The sequence below is a fragment of the Nilaparvata lugens genome, chromosome 7 (assembly GCF_014356525.2).
Source record: "Nilaparvata lugens isolate BPH chromosome 7, ASM1435652v1, whole genome shotgun sequence".
NCBI lineage: Eukaryota > Metazoa > Arthropoda > Insecta > Hemiptera > Delphacidae > Nilaparvata > Nilaparvata lugens.
In genome coordinates, this window is record NC_052510.1 from 8,377,144 (window position 1) to 8,402,504 (window position 25,361).

The following is a 25,361-nucleotide window of genomic DNA, read 5'->3' on the forward strand; positions in this document are numbered from 1 at the left end:
TTTTCTTTTTTTAATACCATTGTCTATTCAATTAATTCAACATTTACATACGGTATCTGTGATGCTTTAATTTGAATTTTCTATTGTATAAATTTTTTTGAAAAGGTTTCAATTAAAACCATTTTGTATTTCTTCAATGAGTGCCTAAATTTGTGGTTTACTTAAATATGAAACAGCCTGAAAAGATAATTTATGAATGAATAAGTGAAAACAGGTCTAGATTACACCAAATGAGTTATTTTATCTGTAATTCAACATTGTTCTCAGGGACTGGGGAGTATCCCTAGACCCCCGGTACCCCACACAAACAAAACGCCTTCATGCATACCATACCTAGGGGCCCGGATTAGGTCCAGCCCTGGGGCCCGCGATTACTCTCGCCGGCCCTGTTAATTCCACAAAATATTGTCACCCTTGAGACTGGTTTTTGTGATAGTTTTCATTGTATCATGATAGCGTAACGGGAGCGATTAGTTAATTGCTTGAAAAGGTAATTAATTCCACAAAATATTGCCATCCTTTAGACTGGTTTTTGTTATAATTTTCATTGTATCATGATAAAGTAAAGGGAGCGATTCATCAATTGCTTAAAAAGGTAATTCCACAAAATATTGTCACCCTTTAGACTGGTTTTTGTGATAGTTTTCATTGTATCATGATAGTACAGAGAAAGCGATTACTCAATTGTTTTAAAAAGTAGTTTTACAATATCACATATATGACTATTCTCACCTTCTTGAATGGTTCGATTTGGAATTATTGTTTCAATTGAATGATTATATCATTGTAAGAACAATTTCACAATAATTGCTCGAGAAGGTAATTTCACAAATATAATTATTATTTTATTACTGTAGTTCATATCCTAATCACCGTTTTCATACGATATAGCTCATTTCTATGATTCCTCCTTATTGATAGTCTATATTGTAGAAAATAACTGAAGGAGATCAAACTCAAGTTTTGAACTTCTTATCCTCTCTGATGATATGGTTCATGATAAGCTTTTTCTATTATATCCATTCCTTATCATAAAATACTATTGAAAAAATATTGCTAAGATACTGTGGAATCAGTGATAGTGGATAGTCGAATGCACGGTAAATAGATAAATAGAAGAAGACGGTAGGTGTCACGCGCATGTTTGTGCTAAATTTCCGGTGTAGCGGACGTCATTTTATATCCAATCATCTGTTTTTAACAAAAATACGTTTCATAAATTGCCGATAGGTGTTAAAAACCTCGGTTGGTGGCGATTTCGCAATCTAGCTGGCTGGCCACTGCGCACACATTTCGTGGCCCCTACCGTTTCCATCTAAATACCGTGGTCGAATGTAGTGTATACTTTTTAGAGATTACCACATCATTTTCCATTGAAGGCGTCTATTTTGATTTTATGTCAATAGTGAATCAGTTGTATTTCAGCTATCTTGTCTGAGCTGTTCAAAGCGAGTTCAAGCGTCACAGTTTCTCTTTAAATTGGTTGTTTCTTTCCAAAAAAATTATCCTCCAAATCAATATCAAATCAAACTTTATTTTTTCATCAATACATCTAAAAACAAACAGATTCTTCAAGATTGGAGATTAACAGTATCGAATAAACGAACATAATAACAAAACGGGAATTCCTGTGCTCAGTATAGATAATTGTAAATTTGTTATCTTTTCTATATTGAAAAACCTAACTGCATAGGGTTACATATAGTTCAGTAATACATGCTTTGGAAGCCACCCTATAAACATATAAAATTCAGTGTTTCTTTAATTACTAGCATTGTGCTTCATTATATTTCGACTGTAATGACAATACTATTGCATCACGACACCAAAATGCTAAATTATCAGAGTCGCGCCTGCTATTAGCATGAAGGCAACCATTGTTAAGGCTCAATTCAATGTCAACGAACGTTGCATTAGGTCAACACTTACTAGGCCAAGTTCATGAGTATCATCAAGCGTATTTGAAACAGCTATTGAGGCTTATCAAAGAGGCGTGCATAGAAACGCTGATAACTTTTATTCTTCATTTCACTATAACACTTATCATTGAAATTATTGGAAGAGATTGATAGAATAGAGACTGCACTTTATTGACTCATTCATCTCATCCATAACTCATTCAGTCGTTCATCACAGATAGCAGAGAAATATGTATGATAGATGAGAAGAATTATTAAGATGTCACATCTGCTTAATCTTGTGTGGAAGAAAAATAACATAATAATAATAAATTATCGTGGACTTGGTATTTAATGAATGAAAAATTCGAAAAAAGATGGATGAGAGGAATATAAATAAGAGACCATGAGATTATTCTCATAGTTTTCATCATTTTTATGTACGAGTGACTGTTTCAACAAAAATTCCATTCAATCTTGGATAGAAATTCTATTTGTTTCAAGAAATATAAGCTTCATATTGGGTTATCAAAAAAATTTGAAATTGATATTACGCCTGATCACATTGAATTCATAGGATGCAATGAATTATTATCAGTATCAAACTATACAAATTCATGTGACATGTATCAGTGGCAAATTCATATACTATTTTGAGACAATTTCTAAGTTAATAATTTTATTCAATGTTTTACAGGATTTGCAGCCAGAGAATTGTGTACAAGGATAAATCATGCTGAGCCGAAAGTTATAATTGCAGCAAGCTGCGGTGTGGAGCCAAATAAAATTGTCAAGTAAAGTACAGTTATTATGCATTCCTTTATCTCCTTATTTTCATTCTTTCAATTTCCTATAAATATCATCCACTTTATCTTATTGAACTAAGGTGTTGATAGAACCTTTTTTCAAATCAATATTATCACTTCATGATTGACATTGTCTGTACTGTATTATATGAAAAATAATTTTAAAAAATTATTCATCCAAAGAACAGTACAGTAACAGGAAATCAGTAACTTATCATCGAAACATAGAATTTTTTACAGAAATATAATGGAATTGTTCATATGAATCCTTCGACAACATTATTTTATTAATTTCATATGTTAATCAAGTCCGTTGTCACGTTCAGTTTTCTTGTATGCAAAACCTCATCAATGAGTTCTATCATTATTATAAAACTGATGGAAAACTCCTACATTGACGATAGAATCTATCTCGGGTGAGGAAATGGAACTTCAATATCAGATAACTTATTCAAAATACGTGTAATATAGTTAGTTTCCAAGACATGATTTTGTTATTTTCTGCTTGCTATTCAGATGCTCTTTCAGACTCATTGCTCTTGCTAGAAATGCAGTTCTATGAATATAACAATAGAATACTAGAAATAGATTGAAAAAATTACCTTCACCATAGTTATAAATATAGCATTTTCAACAAAATTTCCTCATATATTTTTTTTCTAAATTGAGGTCAATTGATATAAATAGATCAAGATTATCAATCTTGCAGTATTGCAGTATTCTAATAAGAGCTCCTATGTAGGCTACATCATTTTCATTTATCCTCTCCAAACAATTGACCCGTGGTTCTATAAAATTTCGAATACCAGTCACTTGAATTTGTTGGTGACTTAAATGTACCTGTTTGATATTCAACATACGTTTCCAGTTTATTTATAAAGAAGAGGAGTAACTGTTCCCAATATAATTAATATAGCTTATTTTAATGAGATTAGTTTTAAATTGAAATAAATAAATAGAAACTTGTATACGAAGTATACCCTATCAATATTATTGTATCTAGATTAATGAATTCTGGCAATTTTGTTTGTAAGAATGAAACAAGTCATTTATTTCACAATCAAATACTATAGAAAATAACAGAGAAAGATATAAAAATGTGAAATAAAAGTGGACAACCCTAGGCAAAGGCCCGATTGGGGTGTACTACTCCTAATAAAACATCATTTTTATAATATAGAAATATATTATAATAAAATATTTTAACAAAAAAACATTTTTGGTTCTTGAAATCGCTTTGAAAAAACCGTTATAATAAAACATGACATGAAAAGATATATAAAAATGTGAAATAAAAGTGGACAACCCTAGGCAAATGCCCGATTGGGGTGTACTACTCCTGATGAAACAACATTTTTATAATATAAAAATATATAATATATCATTATAATTCATTTTAACATGAAAACATTCTTGATTCTTTAAATCACTTTGAAAAAACAGTTAATCCAAGTCATGAAGAAATGTATAAAACCGAAAGAATCTTTGTAACTGAATTAACTAAATGGAAATCACTTCAAAAAGATACCAGTATTTCAAATCATGAACTATTGAATGGAAAAGACTAAGAATTCTCAAAAAACCACTGATTTATTGATAATTAGAAAGACCGGTTTCGGTTATTACACCATTGTCAATCTCTGATAAATACTGATCAGTTTAATCAGTTTATTGATAATTAGAAATATCAATAAATCAGTGGTTTTTTGACAATTTCTTAGTCTTTTTCATTCAATATGAATAATATGAACAATATCAACTTCTCAACTACACAAAAAAAAATCATGAACTAATCTTTCCTACTTAAACCAAGGCAATCTCTGTAATTTATTTAATCTTGTGTTATCCTCTCAGATACAAGGAGATTCTGAACGAAGCTATCGAAATGGCTACGATGAAGCCGAAGAACTGCATCATTTTCCAACGTCGCAACGTTTATGAGGCGGAAGTTACTCCGGGACGCGACATCCTGTGGGATGATGCTATTGCCAACTATGGCACCCATGACTGTGTCCCAGTCGAAGCCAATGATCCGCTCTACATTCTATACACTTCTGGTACAACAGGCAAGTATCTAACTTACATCATATAGAAAAGGTAGCATAAGAAGATATCACTAGGTGCAGGTCGTTTATCTTTCAAATTCCAAGCCGAGTTTTTGTTAACTCAAGCCAATCACTGTTGGTGTCGGCTACTGTCTATTATTACTACTATCTATTAATGTCTATACTGTCTATTATTACTACTATCTATTACTGTCTATACTGTCTAATATTACTACTATCTATTACTGTTTATACTGTCTATTATACTGTCTATTACTGTCTATACTGTCAATTATACTGTCTACTATTATTACTGTATATACTGTCTATTATACTATCTATTACTACTACTCTCTATTACTGTCTATACTGTCAATTATACTGTCTATTATTACTACTATCTATTACTGTCTATACTGTATATTATTAATATTATCTATTACTGTCTATACTGTCTATTATTACTACTATTTATTACTGTCTATTATACTGTTTTGAGCGGGTGAGAGTGTAAGAATGGCACAGTATGAGAAACTACAAGAGTCACCTGATAATTAGCTCAAGAACTTCATACAATATTCTAGCTTAAAGTCGGAACATAGTGGAGCAGCTAAGGTGGAGTGTATCAGAGAAGGTAGCAGAGAAGATAGCTGAGAGGGTTGAAGAAAATAATGCATGCATCTTATAATAAATGCCTTGCTTCCTTCTACCTCCTACTCCACCCTATTGAGACTGTTGTACCTTTCCTCAAGTTGAGTATTTGTGAACAATGTTATGATGTTCGAAATGAATGAATCGAATAATGTTCTCACACACTTGAATAAATGCATACTCTCAGCTACCTTCTCTGTTTTCATCTCGGATACCCTCTACCGTCGTCTCTAAATTCTACCCTATCCTGAAGGCAAACTCACTCAGCAACAGATGGAAAGAAAATCCCTCCCCAGGTGTCAGACCTGGCAATGTAAAGCTGCGTACAGATATACGCGCCTACAACCCGCTCCGCGCTGGCCCCGCCCTCGTTCCTCCATCGCACCGCAGTCGCTCCACCCCCGCTCTGCAGTCACACCGATCATGAACGTTACGGAAGATGTTAGCTCTTCTCGCGTTCCCCGTTCGATCCACTCTTGCTCCCCGGTCGATCATCAATCGATCTGCTCGAGTGACGTTCGGTTGCAGAGCAGAGCGAAAGTCTGTACGCACCTTAAGATGTATTGGATAAATTAATATCCTGCTGTGTGAGTTTGACTTGAGAACTTTATGCACCATATCAGAGTTTAAACAGAGATTGATCAGCTGTTCTCTTAAACGTGAATGTAACACATTATGATAAATGAGATCAAATATACATGTAAACCTAGATAAGAGTTAATCTAAGATAGTGCAGGGTGCATACGGCCTTGAATTTGAACGGAATTTCTTCAGCTATTCCCTTAAACCCAGAATGTAACACATTATGATAAATGAAACCATATTATATCCTCAAATAAACCTAGATTAGTGTTGATCGTAGATGGTACATAAGAGCAATTTCATATGAAACTTCCTCTAAGTGAACTTTTCTACAGTTCATTCACTTCAATAATAAGGCTACCTGAAAGTTTATTACATAGATTTACTAGAACCTTTTCTTTTTTTCTTTGAGACTCTAGTGTATCTACAGATGGAATTAAATAGAGAATGCATTAATTCAAATGCTAATTAATATATAATTATCATTGAACGAAAATCCTAAATAAATGCTGCAAATCACCACAAAGACCTGCAGTAGCAGAGGTCTTTGGGGTGATTTGCAGCATTTATTTAGGATTTTCGTTCAATGATAATTATTCTAGTGTATCTCTTTACTGGCACTATTACTTGTCTATTATTGTCTGTGCTGAAAAAAATTATTACATTCAATTATCAGTATACTTATTACAGACCAACAAAAACATCCATCGGCCAACCTTACAATCACTTATATATTTATTTCACCTATTACAGACCAACCAAAAGGCATCCTGCGGCCAACCGGAGGACACATAGCCACTCTGGCGTGGACGATGTCGACGATCTACGGCATGAAAGATGGTGATGTGTGGTGGACTGCTTCGGACATGGGTTGGGTGGTCGGCCATTCCTACATCTGCTATGGGCCGCTCTGTGCTGGTCTCACATCCATCATGTATGAGGGAAAGCCAGATCGTACCCCTGATTGCGGACAGTATTTCCGGTAAACAAGCAAATTATAGCAGTATATTACATCATAGCAGTACTTTAGCAAACATTTTCAAAATGTGAGCTACTAGTTTTATCAGATCAAAACAAATCAAATCAAATATATTTTATTGCCATTAACAAATACATGAAAATTTTATCGATCTAAGTTAAAACATTACAACTCTATTCAAACATGAGAGGAAGAAGAAGAAGAAGAAGAAGAAGAAGAAGAAGAAGAAGAAGAAGAAGAAGAAGAAGAAGAAGAAGAAGAAGAAGAAGAAGAAGAAGAAGAAGAAGAAGAAGAAGAAGAAGATGATGATGAAACGGTACTCAAACCTCTCTTCCACTTTTTCGAGAAACGTTGAAATTTGTGTAGCCTACATGATAATATAATAGTATATTTCGCACCTAGGGCCGAAAATGAGACTTTTCTGGCTCGAAATCGGTTTTCAAGTCCGAGGCCGTAGGCCGAGGACTAGAAAAGATTGAGAGCCGAAAAAACATTTTTGCCCATGGTGAGAACGTTATTTTTCGTCACACATAAAAATAAACAATATATATATAAGAATAGTTGTCTATTATAAGCACTTCCGAAAGCAAAAGTGGAAGGTGATAGCTCTAGCAATACAGTATCAGGAAATTGTCCAAGTATTTTTATTTCTTATTCTGATTTGTCTAAATAACCTAAAAGATTATGTTCAATTATGTAAGAGGTTGAGTTTAAACTTTTTATTCTTCCAAATGACAATAAGATGATATTATTATGAATGTTTCAATTATTGAATGATAAACACAAATAATGAAAAGTTTTTGATCAGCTGTTTTAGCACACTTGAAATTTGGCCAATCTGAATGTCAACGGAAGTTTAGGTTAGAAGTTCTATCCTACTCTGAAAATCGAATTATTTTGAATAGTTTATAATATATATCTTATCTGTATTTTATTCATCCAAATAAAATGATAGTATATCATTGCAGAATACTTTATTGAATTCTAGAAGCATAAACTGATTCCGTTTCATAAACTATTTTGTAAACACGTTCACATCAAATCAGAATCAGCTGACTTCAAGGTTATTTTACAGCCCTAGGGCCGTAAAAATTTTACCGGCCTGGTCAGAAAACAATCACTTTCGGCCTCCATATGACGCACGTAAACCAGCTCATTACATCCAAGTGGGGCGAAAAATAATGAATCAGAAAATCAAGTAAAGTAACTGTAATAATGTATAGGCCTGGTTTCTGGGTCACTTATCAAATTCAATTTAGCCTTAAACCTATCGATTGAATAGGATTCCTAGGTTAGTGTCCTAGAAACCGAGCCAATCAAATAATCACGTTGTTTCTTTGGAGAAATTCAAGATTTAACTTTTGTAGGTACTGTACTAAACAAATCCTGTTGCTTCAGAAGGATTTTCGAAATGTTGCTTACAAGTCATGTTATTATTCGAAAAGTTTCTCCAGGTTGTTATAATTGTACTCGAATATGTTCAGTTCTGAAAAGGTTCCATTATCTATATATATAAAAGCGAAATGGCACTCACTCACTCACTCACTCACTCACTCACTCACTGGCATAACTAAAAATCTACCGGACCAAAAATGTTCAAATTTGGTAGGTATGTTCAGTTGGCCCTTTAGAGGCGCACTAAGAAATCTTTTGGCAATATTTCAACTCTAAGGGTTGTTTTTAAGGGTTTAAAGTTCGTCTTTTAGCATGTATATTCTTCTTCTCCCAATCTCTTAATTAGAATTGAAATTTCCATATCATATGTTACTATAGAACTATAATCTAGATAGAGTACCTCTTTGAAACAGTTGTTAACTGGCAACTAAATCAATAATTTTGTCAGGTTGGCATTAAGTTGAGTTGATTTTGTTAGGTTGGCACAAAGTTGAAGATTTAAATGAATTTATCGCGGAAAAATTGATTGGGCACTGCTACTTCAATCCTGGGAATATTATATTACTAGCCGTCAGGCTCGCTTCGCTCGCCATATCTGTTTAGCCAGACGTTTAGTCTGGACCCCCGACTGGATTGTCCTATTATAATATGATAAAAATGAAAAAATGCAGGCGAGCGAAGCGAGCCTGCTGATCTCATTCTTGGACGATCCAGTCGGGGGTCCAGGGGGCGGAGCCCCCTGGCTAGACGGATATGGCGAGCGAAGCGAGCCTGACGGCTAGTGTTACTCATATTACTCATAGACTCATGTCATTTTTACAGATAAAATTGTAATTATGGTCCGTAAAAAATTTATTTTGAGTTGGAGGAATATGCGTCGCTGAGAAATGGAGGGGGATCAGACAATAACATTACAGTGATGAATAGAGTCATATCTAGAAGTGCAGTTGCCAATTTGTCGATTAGAGTCAGTCATCTGAGAGCTTTCAGACATAAAACTTCACATTTGTAGAATGAGCACACCATCAGAAGTTAGAGAACGCTGGCCGGTTCAGAACGGCACCATCGCGCCTCTGTATCACTGTCGCTGTATGATTTCTCTGATGCACATGTCCCTCCTAAGTCAAAAGTAAGTTTGTACGGACTATAGTTGTATGAGAAAAGAGTTATACAAGGTGATGTTCGATTCTAGTTCGGATAGTTTCTTGAATCTAGATTCTAGTTCAATACAAGTCTGGATTCCATTTTTCTATATGGTATGAGTGACTGAAGATTGAGAGCTTTTTTTACAAGCTATTTTTAGTATCATCTTGAAACAGTTTTCCTTTCAATTAGGTATCAACAGGTGGAATACAATTCTCCAGAGCAGAATGTTATTCATATTTACCAAGATGTTATTTGCGTACTGGAAGAATAATGTTGTTTTAAAAAAATGTTGCAATTTAGTTACGCTTGTGTATAAGCAACCAGAACCTTTGCAGTTTATTCTTTTCACAAAAACCCCTTGGGAAATAAACGGTAGGCCCAACAGGAAATTTTGAGGTCTCATGTGTAGAGAATAAAAGCGTGGGAGAGACATTTCTCTGAAATCTCTTGGAAAATACCCGGAAATTTCGAGCTATTAGGTTGTAGAAATATCCGGGAATTTGAAGGTTTCATCACAAGATAAATGGTGGAAACCTCTGTCTGTTGTCCTGTGGTGTTCTGGTTATTGTACGGGTCCATGCATCTTCCCTTAAAACATCTATTGTCGAAAACATAATATTCAAATATCCGTCACATATTGGGCTTAGGCTAATCATGAAAACAGAATCTCCAAGGATGTTCTCAATTCTAAAGAGCCTTCTTCTCCTTCCTCTTCTTCTTCTTCTTCATCATCTTCTTCTTCTTCTTCTTCTTCTTCTTCTTCTCCTTCTTCTTCTCATTCTCCTTCTCCTTCACCTCCTGATCCCGATCCTGATCCTCATCCTTACCCTCCTCCTCCTTCTACTCCTCCTCCTCCTCCTCCGCTCCTCTCACTCAGTTGAACTTGCTCTCAGCCAAAAAGAAAGTGATGAAATGAAAGGGGAGAGAGTCAGTCAGAGAGCACGCTTTTTCACGTTAGACATTCGTCTACACACTTCTTCTTCTTCTTCTTCTTCTTCTTCTTCTTCTTCTCTTCTTCTTCTTCAACACCTATACTATATTAATCGACGTTCATGCTATGCTGTATCAATATCGATGTTTTGTCGCTCGAATATTCAATGAAGATTATCCAAAGTCAACTAGTTTTGAGCGTTTTCAAACTTCATTGGAAAAGTCAGATTACCAGGATTGAAATTGACACAAACTCACTCGCTTCTACCCTTATAATATACAGACACACATGTTGCGTCAGCTTTGCACTTGAAGGCGGAGTGAATAAAATATTGGCTGTGAAGGCGTTTGTCACGCTGAATAATATGAAGTCGACTTGACGTCAGTGCGACAAAGTTTGTTGTGACGAATCGTCAACGCGTTGCCGACGTAAATGGTATGTCGCTTGTCGCCTGATGGGTTATCGCCCACACTTACTTACCAGCGCTACAGTGAAGAATTGTCGCTTCCATCGCAACTGTCGCTTTGAACTGTCAGCGTTGGTTGAATGCGGACATTTGTTGTCACTTATGAAGATTTCTGACAGTAGGATATGGAATCTCCATTATTGTTGTCACTACAAACTGTCAGAATTGGTTAAATGAGGACATTTGTTGTCACTTGAGAAGATTACTGACAGTAAGATGTGAATTTTCCATAACAGTTGTCATTTCAAACTGTCAGCATTGGTTGAATGAGGAAATTTGTTGTCACTTATGTAGGTTGCTGACAGAAGGATATAAATTTTACATAACAGTTGTCACTTCAAACTGACAGCATTGTTTAAATAAGAAAATTTGTTGTCACTTATATGAAGTTTGCTGACATATGAAAGTGAATTTTCCACTATAAATGACGTTTCATCTCCGTTAACCACGTGGCAATGGCACAACATTAGTTTTGATCTCAGAATAATGTGATGGTAGCTAAAAGTAGCTCATTTCACTCCTGAACAGCTGTGAAAGTTATTGAATGAAGTGAGTAGGAGAAGGCGTATGTTATGACGTGTGAGTTATAGGGAGGTATTGCAATTACGAAGTTGTCATAGGAAAATGATTGCCACTCAAGGATTATGTTCACTAACATCCGACAAATCAATCATAAGAAACCTTTGTCGTGGTTGAAAGTACAATACTTTGCAACAAGAAGGTTGCGTTTTATGAAGGTATGAGCTGTAAGGAGGCATTATAATTAGAAAGTTATCAAAGAAACATTGTTTCCTCCAGGAGTTCGAATTCCTCATGAGAATTCAATAACATTTTCTTCGAAAAGGTATATTTGTCAAAATTTTCTTGAAACCCTCAAGGTGAGGGTCAGAGTTATGCGCCATTTGTACAGAAAAAGTAAGAACACATATATAATGAGCACAGGAAAGTGAAACGAGCGTGTTCTTTAGGCATAAGTTGCTCTAATGATTGTTGTAATACGTATATTTCTCATAGAACGCTTCATTGGAAAGCTGAATATTTAGAGTGCAGTAGAGTAAGTTAGTAGACAAAGTTGCAGTAAGCCTATTAAAGGATTATGTACATTGATGTTAACCTCAAGGTAAAAATTTTGACGTTAGTAAATGTTACCTCAGGTCAACTGAAGAATGAATTTCAGCATGTGTATCTAGGAGTTAGTGAATAATCTATAAAATTAAAAATAAATATTGTGTAATCTGTTGAGTATTGTTTCTGTCTCTCTCATTGTCTCTCCTCATTGGGGTTCTATTCGTCTGTTGAAACAATTACAATTTTAATTTGTAACTACAATTTCTCATCCGCGCTCGGATTCTTTCTTTGCGGATGCCAACTTTTTCATGAATGTAGTTTATATTTTTGTTCGTGAACTGTGTATTGAATGGAAATTGATATAACTTGATAATATTGAAATCAATTTTAGGGTCATCCAGGATCACAGAGTGAACGCGATCTTCACTGCTCCAACAGCACTCAGGTTATCAGGAGAGAAGATCCAGAAATAAAGATGGGACGCAAATATTCAACTAAGTCGTGAGTATTCAACTATTTATTTATTTATACATTGATACATACAATATCATCCTCAATTATGAATGATTGGGAAAGGAGCAACAGGCATAGGCCAAAAACTGTTCCTTTCCCAATCTGTAGATAGAAATTCTCTAAAAATAGGTTATAAAATTTATCAGCATCACTAAATTACAAGAATAATGTGGTATTTGTAATAGTATTTAATACTATTTTACTCTGTGAATTCGAATTTTTTTTAAATTTTAAATCGAATAATTAATTGAATTTCAATTCTTTTTTCAAAAAAAAATCTATAGTATTTGATATTTGATATTTGATATTTTTTAAGCTTCCCATGACCTCCTTTTAAAGGGGTATAAAGGATTTGTCAATTTGAATTCTATTGTCAATATAGTTCGTAAAAGAGTTACTCAATTGCAGGAGAAATACTCATTAACTCGTTTACGGAATAAAAACAAAATTTAAGTAGCTCCTTCTTCAACTCATTTCTAAATTTTCCAAATTCCAGATTTTTAAGATGGTCAGGCAATGCATTAAAAGGTTGATACCTAAACTCTTTGAAGTAAGGTCGGCAGCTTGTTCTCACTGTCTCACCTACCATAACTCTAATGGCCCATTTTTGGACTCGGAATATTTGAATTGATTCTGTTGAGTTTCCCCAAAACGCGACTCCGTATGACAGAAGGGAATGAAACAGTGCATAGTAGACGCTTTTCAAATTCTTAATATTTAACAAAGGTTTTACGCTCCGAATCACAAAAACAGCAGAGTTTAGTTTCTTTCGCAGATGGTCTATGTGAGGCCTCCAGGACAGTCCGTCATCGATAACTACACCCAACACCTTGATATTTTCAACACATTCAATTTCTTGGTTTTTTATTCTTAAAGGTGCTCTCTCGGCTGACCTGAAGCTAATTTCTTTTGTTTTTCTATAGTTTAAAGATAACATGTTTGCTCTAAGCCAAGTGTCTAGTTTTTCAAGAGCAAGCTCACAATCGGTCTTCATGTTCTGTTGGTTTTTGCTTTTCACCATGACACTTATATCATCGGCGTACATTATACATTCGAAAGGAGCGAGATGAGCGGGCAAGTCATTGATGTAGAGGATAAACAGGACCGGGCCCAACACAGACCCTTGAGGAACGCCGGATCCTGTTTTTAGCCATTGAGAATAATAAACTTGATGGAGACCCTCCAGCTCGACTCTCTGAAATCTATCTTGGAAATAAGAATGAAACCAGCTCAGCACGGACCCACTTAATCTATAATATTGCAACTTATTCAACAATATCTCTATGTTAACTAGGTCGAACGCCTTTGATAAATCGGCGATAAGACCACATGCTTTATAACCCTCGTCTACCGCCGAAAGCACCCCATCTATGTAGTGGAAAAGTGCGTCGGATGTTGAGAGTCCTGGCCTAAAACCGAACTGTTGTTTTGTTAAAAAACCTGTTCCTTGTAAGTGGGTCCTCAGTCTGTCTAAAACGGCATATTCTAAAAGTTTTGAAAATACGGGTGGATTACTAATAGGTCTGAAATTTGCGGGATCATTTCGGTCACCCTTTTTGTATAGAGGAATCACCTTACCTAATTTAAGTTTTGATGGTATAATTCCTCTGATCAGAGATTCATTGAAAATATAAGTTAAAGGATTGAGAATTGTTAAGGCTGTTTGTTTCACCAAACTGTTAGAGATTCCAAATGTGTCGCATGATTTTTTGTTTGATAGAGATCTTATTAACTTAAAAACTTCTTTACGGTCAATCAATTTAAATTTATTCAATTCTACTGGTTCAGAGTCACTACGGTTTGGAGCTGAATCTTTTAAAAATCTTTCATAGTTGTTAATATTTGTAGTGTCTATTATATTTTGAGATATTTCGACTGGAGTATTTACATAGTAGCTGTTTAATAAATTAGCCGCATTTTCCCCTGTTCTTATGAATCCGTTTCTATCGGAGACACTAATTTCTGTTTGATGCTCTGAGAGTTTAGCTGATTCCGACTTGACCAATCTCCAGACAGCTTTTGTTTTATTGATTGACGTATTTATATAGTTGTTTGCTGCAATTTTCTTGGCTCCTACTAGTACCTTTCTATAAATACTTTTATAAATTTTTACATAAGTCTCAAGACTAAAATAGGCCAATCCTGTTTGCGTCAATATGGAAAACATCATATTACGGTTAGAATAGCTTTTCACTAACAAGTTCAAAGTTTTCAATCTATTTCCAGATACTCTTATACCTTTAGTTATCCAATTCAACTTGTTATCTTTTATACTCTTCGATGTTAGTCTTGGAATTGAGCTATCAAAGTGTTTGAGATAAATTGCAATAAAATTGTTGAACATTTCCTCCACGTTTCTACTGTCATACACAGGCTTCCAAGTTTCTTTTTGCAGGCTCTTATTTAAAATATACAACGTTTTATCATTAACTAGACGAAAAGTTTTTTTGTTTGCTTTTGAGGAAAATTCAACTCGATTTTTTTCTACTTTTTGTTTTTCCGTCAAAATAGACGCTGCACCGGCCTCATGGTCAGTGAAAGTACAGGGAATGGTACGCGCGTGACATAAAAGCGGAGGATGACTAGTTATCAAATAATCAATTTCTGTTGCTGATCTCTGGGTAATTCGTGTTGGTCCTTCACTTATCTTCGACAATTTAAACGTTTCAAGTAAATTTCTAAGTAACGTTTTGTTGTTACTTTCTGATAAGTAATCGACGTTGAAATCCCCACATAAGAACAGCATTTTTGCTTATCTTTAGTTGCTTTTGCAAGGGCGGACCGAAGGCGTTCAATGAATATGCTGAAATCAGAATTTGGTGTGCGATAAATACATAAAATTATAACTTTCTTTGTCACATTCCTTAATTTTATTTCAACCGCAGATAATTCGAATGAATTTTCAAGACCAAGATTAGTTAAATCCTCTCTATTGCTGCAGCTGGTGACAGATCTTCCTCGTACAAAAATACATGAGCCACCGCGCGCTCTAATGCTCCTGCTATAGTGAGATTTGAGAAAATATTCGGGTAGAGAAAATGCAGTCAGCTCCTCATCTTTTAACCAATGCTCTGTAAAGCAGAGAACATCGAAATTTGCTTTATCGTCGGTCAATAACAACTCCAAGTCTAGTTTTGAATTTGGAAGGCCCTGACAGTTTACATGAAATATGTTGCAACCTATAAAAAAGACTCTCTATTTAATTCTTCAATAGTTGAAATATGGATTGGTCTCTTTTCAGCGGTGCTAGTGGGGGCGACCGAAGTCCCGATTATATGATCCTTGAAAAGCCGTATGAGTTTTTGTTTTCCTTTGTGTACATTCAGGTGTAGACCGTGTCTGGTATAATCAGATTATAATATTTAATACTATTACAAATACCGCATTATTTTTGTAATTAGAATTTTCTTCGGCTAGAATTAGTGATGCTGATACTGTCGAGTTGATGAAATTACTTCCAATTGAAACAAATTAACATGAAAAATCTGGTGTGGCGCACTCACACAACTTTCCTTGCAGTTATGAAAATTGATCACGTGACGCTAGAGTTCCCGCGCATCTCAAAGATTTGAACCAGCTGGTGACAGGGCAATAACGTTGGAGACACACGAGGTGTGCTATTTCTACATAGTGAATCATTTAATAGAATCAACAGTTGCCAACAGTTTGCAATTGGATAATCACATTTTCTCGAATTTCGAACTTATTTTTTATTTTAGGTGAAAATGTTACCGAACATTAATTGTAGAGATTCTCATGCTCAATCTTATCCACTTGAAATTTGTTGTTTAAATTGTATCTGAAGCCTGATAATTGAGAATCTAAAATCATACTTTGCATAGATGGGGCAGGGCTCCTGAAATTTTTACAGATATAGGACTTGTGGCAGTTGATGGAGCTTATTGATGACTATTTTAGGTATAACTTTAATCAAAATCGTTGGAGCCGTTTTCGAGAAAATCGCGAAAAACCCTGTTTCTGACAACATTTTCGCCATTTTAGCCGCCATCTTGAATCGCATTTGATCGTAATTGTTCGTGTCGGATCCTTATATTGTAAGGACCTTACGTTCCAAATTTCAGTCATTCCGTTAATTGGGAGATGAGATATCGTGTACACAGACGCACACATACAGACTAATACCCAAAAACCACTTTTTTGGACTCAGGGGACCTTGAAACGTATAGAAATTCAGAAATTTGGGTACCTTAATTTTTTTCGGAAAGCAATACTTTCCTTACCTATGGTAATAGGGCAAGGAAAGTAAAAATTATTCATTGAATGCTGTTTTTCAATAATAATTTATTGAAACATCAGCTTGATACGATTTCAACAGTGTCTTGTGTGAACACAAGTTGAATGTTCTTATTGAAGCCTCCAAGTTTTTTTACAGATTTCTTTTCCTAAAACGTTTTTTCCAATTTATCTCATGATAATTTGACATCTTGTGAGACCAGACCCCTCAATTAAATTATGTTGGCTGCGCAATTCAAAAAGTCTCTTTTGGATGCCGTTTCTAACCCTAGCAACCACTTCCATATATCACGAAGCCGTATTTATGAGGTTGAAAACAAAATGGAAACTCAAAATAATCTTGGAAATTTTAAAATAGCTGCTAAAAGTGATGTATCCCTTTGGATGCACTGCCAAGTTGAGTGCTTGGACTCTGATTATCTGAATATCTTTTTTTAGAGGTTTGTTTCTTCACAAGGTAATAATTATTATGACAGCCTATTATATCAAAACTCGTTTACTTGGAAGTTTATAGAATATTATATATATCTCAGTCAGTTCTAATGGATTGTTGTGAATACAATAGTAATATCATAGTTTTAAGTCGACTCATGGAATATTCTTTGTAAATAGCATATAGCCTACTCAATTCATATCAATTTGTTTCTCCCCCAGATTGAGACACATATTCGTGGCTGGAGAGAACTGTGATCATGATACAAAATCGTGGGCTGAACAAGTATTCAAAGTGAGTTGATATTTCAACTTATATATTTTTAGCCATTCCAATGATAATATTATAATCATAATTAAATTTGTTGTGTAGTTGAGAAGTTTATATTGTGGTAATTATTCATATAAAATAAAAAGACTAAAAATTATCAAAAACCACAGATTTTATTGAAAGTTAGAAATACCGGTTTCGGTTGTTACATCATTGTCAATCTCTGATAAACTAAAACTAAGTACAAGAGCGGCAGAATTTATACTAGTAGGCGAGTACTGCTATTGGTCAATGGCATGAACGCCTGCCATTGGCCCAGCTTGACAGTCTCCTCCCACTTAACGGTATAACAGAAACGTCACAAAAAGACAGTTTAAGCAACAGACTCGCCTTGATAACAAAATTCACTTTCAGTACAAAATAAAAACCAAGAAAACAAGTGAAATATGATAAAACAAATATGTAAATAGAAAAACTAACGACTAATGTATGCTAACAATGTTATAGATACCAGTAACACAAAAAACAAACATTTATAGATAAAAAATAGAATAGTAGAGTATGGTACTAAGATATAGTCAGTCTATCAGCCTCTTTCACATAGTAATTAATATTGAAAATGTTGAAAGGAAGGCCTAGGATTTAATTTATGAGTGCCTGCCAACTATACGGACACTCCTCAATCAACCAGTCCTTAGTCATTCTTTTGAACAGGCCAAGTGATTGAGCCTCCTTTAACCGGGTTGGCAACGAATTAAAAACCTTTATACTTTTATGCTCCGCACTTTGCTCATAAAATGCTGTTCGGTGCTGATTAATTCTTACAACATTTCTTGATCTGGTGAAATGATCATGAATATCAGATCCTGTTGTCCAACTGTCATGTGACTTATAAGCAAAAATAGCCAGGTTGTAAATATAAAGAGCAGGAACTGTCATGATTCTTGATGACTTGAAAATGGACCGACAAGAAAATCTATAGGGCTTCCCAAACATGATCCTAACAGTTCTCTTCTGGGCTTTGAAAACCATCAGTGCATCTCTTGAAGCACCCCAAAGCAGTATGCCATATGAGAGTAGTGACTCAAAATACCCATGGTAGGCAGCAATCACAGCATCTCTTGCCAGAACCCCAGATAATCTTGAGATAATGAAGGCTGCTGAATTGAGTTTTTTTATCAGTGATTCCACATGAACTGACCATGCCAAATTCCGGTCGACAGTCACTCCCAGGAATCCTGCCGAGGTAGAGGGCTGAACCTCCTCACCATCAATATCAAACTGAAAAGAGCCCAGCTGTGATCGCTGTATCTGGAATTCAATAAATGAGTTTTCTTAATGTTTACCTCCAACAAGTTTGCCTTGCACCACTGAGCCACCTCACTAAGTACAGAGTCTGCAGTCAGCTGAAGTTCATCACTATTCCTAGCTGTTATTAGGAAATTTGAATCATCAGCAAAGAGAACTGATTTGGCATGATGTACATTTGCAGGGAGGTCATTAATGTAAATCAGAAACAGAAGGGGGCCCAAAATTGATCCCTGTGGGACCCCTCTCCCAACAGGACGAAGTTCAGACCTGAATTTACCATTAATGATAACACCATTATCGCCCTCTATTTCAACCATCTGGTTTCTGTTACTAAGATAAGACTCAATCACTGACAAGAAATTACCTCTAATTCCATAGTAATGAAGCTTCCTTAGGAGAATGCTGTGGTTCAGGCTGTCAAATGCCTTCTTCATATCAACGAAAAACCCCATGACATTAACACCCTGATCCAATGATGAATAGATATCACTGATGAAACTCTCCAATGCATCTACGGTTGACATTCCAGCTCTAAAACCATATTGACACTCACGAAGATTGTTATTCAGGAAGTGAGCCAGCAAGGGGTCATATATTGCTCTCTCCCATACCTTGGACAAAGAGGTCAAGTTGGCTATAGGTCGGTATTTATCCACTTCCTTCCGAGAGCCTTTTTTGAGAATTGGCTTTAGCTTAGATACCTTGAAGCAGGCGGGGAATGACCCAGAAGCACATGATCTGTTCAGAAGCTGAGTGACAGGACCACTGACACAATGGAAAAACTCATTTAGTATTTTTGAAGGAATTCCATCAGACCCACTGGACATTTTCATTTTTAGCTTCTTAGCAATAGATACAACCTCTTTCTCAGACCAAGTTGGCATCTCAGAGACAGCAGCATTACCAGGGTTAGAATTTACAAGTAAATCACAAAAATAAGGACCGTCAAAAACCCCCAAACTGACCCTATTATTCGATGAAACCACCCCAGCAAAGTAGTCATTGAATACTTCAGCAACCTCACAAAGTGATCCTGGTCATTTAAACTATACTGAGAATCGTCCTCAATATTACTCTTGTTATCTCTAAAGTCTTTGAAATATTCAAATTTGTTATTAACAAGCGGAAACTCAACATTCTCCTCAACTGTGAACTTGTGATTATATGTTATCAAATCGAAATCGGCCTTTCTAACTTTCAATGAAGTCTGTGGTTGTGGTTTTTGACAATCTCTTAGTCTTTTTATTTAACATACTTCAATTTTATATTGAAGAATTTATTAAATTCATCGACCTATTAATCTACAATCAAATTCTATTCTAACTTGTTATAAATTATACGATACCGGTACCGCAGTTACAATTCCGTAATTTCCAAATGTGTTTTGCCAAAGTACTCTCGACAGTTGGAACGAGTTCCTTTGCATATTTGAATTCTGAATTAGACGAATTCTCATTGTTGCAATAGAAGGCAAAGGTGAGAATAATGAATAGTTCATTCTCAATAGCTGCTTAATAATGTTTTTCTAAGGAATGTGATAACGTTCATTATAACCCAATGATTGAATGCATTGTTTGAAAATCTTCTATCTGTTATTGATAACACTTATTTTTCATTTATTGGATAGAGTAAACAATACAGTAGTCGGAAAATAAAAAACAGGCTATTGTTCAATACTTCTTCAATTTCCTAATTTTGTCTTAAATTGTCCAAATGTTATGTGGGTTATGCCCATTTAAATTTATACACTAAATCATCAATCTGAATATACAAATCAGAATAAAACAAACAATTTTAAATCTAGATAGATTAATAATAAAACTTCCGTAAAAACTTTATGAACAGTATGCTTACGTTCTCATCTTCTTTACTGATTGAATTCAAGTGGCAAATTTTGCTGTAAGGGAATATTGAGAAATTGTTGTTAACTATTAAGAATGAATAGATATTAAATTAAGAGTTCAGTCAATTAGCCTACTAAAATTAATAGCATGAAATCAATTTTGGTGTACAAAATAGCATGGGAATTGATCGCCAATTTCTAAGTAATAATGTTTTTGTTCTATGTTAATATATTGCTATGGATGTGTTCATGCAATTTATGCAATACTGTAGAAAGAGTTTTGAACACACTTCAGCCATGATTCGATGAAAGTCAACTTGTCTTGCATCATCAGTTTTATCATGTGTTGCAATGGAAACTGATGATGAAAGACAAGCGGACTTTCATCGAATTATGGCTGAAGTGTGTTCAAAACTCATTCTACAGTATTGCATATTGCATGAACACATCCATAGCAACTCATATTAACATAGAACAAAAACATTATTACTTAGAATTTGGCGATCAATTCCCATGTTATTTTGTACACCAATACTTTTGTACACGCACAAGTCTGGAGCTTACTTGCGCATCATCCTCAGCAAAAATATCTGTAATAGTTTAATGTAAAATCATCAAATCTATCTGATTATTGATTTATTGTAATCATGATATTTGATATGATATAATCATGTTATTTTTCGTAGGTGCCAATTCTAAACCATTGGTGGCAGACAGAAACGGGACACTCGATAACAGCGACATGCATTGGTCTTGGACACAACACGTCGCCACCCAAATACTCCACAGGCATGCCCTTTCCTGGATATGATGGTAATTATGTTATATTCAAATCACTTTGCAAAATGTTTCTACAATACGGTAGTGCTGAATTTTGACCAATTTTGGCTGTTATTATAGAGGGAGGAAGACCTTTGTTAATATACTGTGTACTATTTTACACTCACAGCATCTAGTTACTATTTTGGACTTTCTGAAGTAAACATGTTTTCTAAAAAAAGAGAAATGAACGAAAATAAGTTTTTCTTGCTGAATTACTCTTCTCCTGAGATTAGTTGTGGAATATCCCACACATGCACTCGCTCACTCACTTTCATTACGGTATAGACAGACGACAAAATTTCCAGCTGTTTTTCCAAGGACGTATAATTCATCCTTTTAATGTCCTTCAGCGAGTTATCCAAGGGTTGAGACCTAGTGCAATCGGATCTTCATATCATAAACCTACTTTGTTCCAAATTTCGTGAAAATCGTTAGAGCCGTTTTCGAGATCCGGTCACATACAGATATATAAACATCTAAACATATGAATAGAAATTGCTCGTTCAATAGTAAAGGATTTGCGAATTCGCTGAGTGTTTTGCTTCCTAAAGCTAGGCGCACACCAGTTAGTCAAGACAAGACAAGACACGTTTAGTTACACTGATTAGTCATTGCAATTAGACATGTCTTCATAAGCAACTATGTGAAGTATTGTGACTGAACGTGTCTGATCATGTCTTGACTAACTGGTGTGTGTCTAGCCTTAGGAAGCAAAACACTCAGCGATTTCGCAAATCCTATACTATTAAACGAGCAATTTCTGTTTATATGTTTAGATGTTTATATATTTGTATGTGACCGAATCTCGAGAACGGCTTTAACGATTTTCACGAAATTTGGAACAAAGCAGGTTTATGATATGAAGATTGGATTGCACTAGGTCTCAACCTTTGGATAACTCGCTGAATGACATTAAAAGGATAAATACGTCCTTGGAAAAACAGCTGGAAATTTTGTCGTCTGTCTATACCGTAATGGAAGTCAGTGAGCGAGTGCATTTGTGGGTTATTCCTCAACTAATCTCACGAGAAGAATAATTGAGCAAGAAAAACATATTTTCGTTTATTTTTTTCAGAAAACATGTTTACTTCAGAAAGTCCAAATAGTAACTAGATGCTGTTAGTGTAGAATAGTACATAGTATATTAACAAATATTGTAGCAAGCATAGTAGTATATCATTCTAAATCAAATTCATAGTATATCTTATTGTAATTGATGATGTTGAATGAAAAGACTGAGAAACTTCTAAGTATCAATAAATCTGTGGTTTTTGACAATTTCTTAGTCTTTTTCATTCAATATGAATAATTACCACAATATCAACTTCTCAACTACACAAAAAGTGAAAAATTGATAATGTGTTGTTTGTTTTTTGAAGTGTGAATAAATATTTTAATTTTGATGAGTGATAGTCGCTTAACGATTTTGATTTGGACTGTAGTATACAGCAATTGAAAAGGGTCAGTTTTGGGCATAAGCCTGTTGTGCCTCCTTATATGACAGTAAAAATAATTGTACGACTGAGAAAATGAATAAAAATATAAAATATAAATTCAATCTTTCGTTACAAATTTTCTATGCTTTTACACTCCAGAGCGAAGCTCGGTCCCCCGGTATTATGAGTTATACTACAGAAACGTCAAAAATACTACAGGAATAAATAAATGTTATACTACAGGAATAAACAAACCATCAAAAATAATCTGGCCCTGCCGAGATTCGAACCCGGGCCACCAGTTTACAAAGGCAGCGACTAGACCACTAGACCACGGCTCCTCAGCATAAATCGAAAGACCACCCCCTCGTAGGTCGTTCAGCGAAGCAAACAGTACATCTTCTCTGCTGTTCCAACTACCAGGGCCGCATAACGCAGTAGTAGTTGATATACAGGGTGTTTCAGAAGTAGTGTCGAGAATTTTAGGGTATTGTACCTGGATGCTAGGAGACTACAAATGTCATATTTGAAGTGTCCAAAACTCAGCGGTTATCCTTATAGCTGCCATTTTGTTTTTTTCACTGGCGGCCATTTTAAATTTTTGATGGCGAATATCTCGAAAACCGTCCATTTTACAGAAACTTTACAAGAGACAAAAAAGTTAGCAAATTTTTTCACGATTCCAATGATACCTAATTTATTAAGATTGGTCGAACGCGACTATGAGCCAAGAGTAAACTGTGCCCGTTGGTTTCTTCAGCAAGACATTATCCAACCAAATTTTCTAGAAAATGTGTTATTTACCGATGAGTCCAGCTTTACAAGAGAAGGAATCTTCAACTCTCGCAACAGTCACGTCTGGGCCTTAGACAATCCTCATGAGGTCAAAGTGCGTGGTTATCAGCATAGATTTTCGCTGAATGTTTGGACGGGTATCTTAGGTAATCGCGTGATTGGACCATACATTCTTCCTAATCGTCTGAATTCTCCCACGTACATTACTTTTTTAAGAGACATACTACCAGAACTTTTGGAAGATGTGCCTCTTGCAAACAGATATAATATTTGGTTTCAACATGATGGTGCCCCTGCTCATTTCGGAAATGTTGTTACGGACTTTCTGAACATGACCTATCGTCAGCGGTGGATTGGGCGGGGTGGACCAGTACCGTGGCCTGCACGTTCACCTGACCTCAACCCTTTAGATTTTTTTTTCTGGGGCCATATGAAAGACCTTGTTTACAGCACGCCAGTAGAAAACGAAGAAGACCTTGTGGCAAGAGTGGTTGCTGCAGCAGGTGCCATTCAAGATGATGAAAATGCTTTTATAGCAGTTCGACGGTCCATGATTGAAAGGTGCAGACTGTGTAATCAAGTTGAAGGACGGCATTTTGAGAAATTGCTGCATTAGTATCAGTGAACTGATTTGTGTGAAATTAATATTTTTCAATGTAAAATAAAATTTGGAGGAAAGTTATTCTTGTATATTTCTGTAATAAGAACGGTTTTCATGAAATTATAAAAAAAATTAATATTGATCTTATGGTGAAAAGTGGTCATGCATGCAGTACGAAAAAAATTGATTTCTCTGTTATTCTTCGACCAATCTTAATAAATTAGGTATCATTGGAATCGTGAAAAAATTTTCTAACTTTTTTGTCTCTTGTAAATTTTCTGTAAAATGGACGGTTTTCGAGATATTCACCATCAAAAATTTAAAATGGCCGCCATTTTGAAAAATTTCAACGAAAAAATTTTTTTTTTATTTTTTATAGTTGAGTCTTTATAGCATAAATATTCATGCCAAATTTCAGATCAATAGAACATTTCGTTCTTGAGATAAAAATTTTTAAGTGAAAAAAACAAAATGGCAGCTATAAGGATAACCGCTGAGTTTTGGACACTTCAAATATGACATTTGTAGTCTCCTAGCATCGAGGTACAATACCCTAAAATTCTCGACACTACTTCTGAAACACTCTGTATAGTGAGGTCCACGTTCTAATGACAGAGAAATAAACGAAAATGAGTTTTTCTTGCTGAATTACTCTTCTCCTGAGATTAGTTGTGGAATATCCCACACATGCACTCGCTCACTCACTTCCATTACGGTATAGACAGACGACAAAATTTCCAGCTGTTTTTCCAAGGACGTATAATTCATCCTTTTAATGTCCTTCAGCGAGTTATCCAAGGGTTGAGACCTAGTGCAATCGGATCTTCATATCATAAACCTACTTTGTTCAAAATTTCGTGAAATCGTTATAGCCGTTTTCGAGATCCGGTCACATACAGATATATAAACATCTAAACATATGAATAGAAATTGCTCGTTCAATAGTAAAGGATTAGCAAATTCGCTGAGTGTTTTGCTTCCTAAAGCTAGGCGCACACCAGTTAGTCAAGACAAGACAAGACACGTTTAGTCACACTGATTAGTCATTGCAATTAGACATGTCTTCATAAGCAAGTATGTGAAGTATTGTGACTGAACGTGTCTGGTCATGTCTTG

General features: G+C 35.2%; 1 protein-coding gene across 1 annotated transcript in view; it reads left to right on the top strand.

Annotated features, from left to right (window-relative positions):
• Positions 1-25,361, top strand: part of LOC111059197 (acyl-CoA synthetase short-chain family member 3, mitochondrial) — a 62,117-nt gene that overhangs the window by 20,661 nt on the left and 16,095 nt on the right. The window contains 7 exon segments of the mRNA XM_039433599.1: positions 2,596-2,692; positions 4,559-4,770; positions 6,736-6,964; positions 12,359-12,405; positions 12,408-12,468; positions 17,389-17,461; positions 21,278-21,404. Of these exon segments, the coding sequence (XP_039289533.1) occupies positions 2,596-2,692; positions 4,559-4,770; positions 6,736-6,964; positions 12,359-12,405; positions 12,408-12,468; positions 17,389-17,461; positions 21,278-21,404 (846 nt within the window).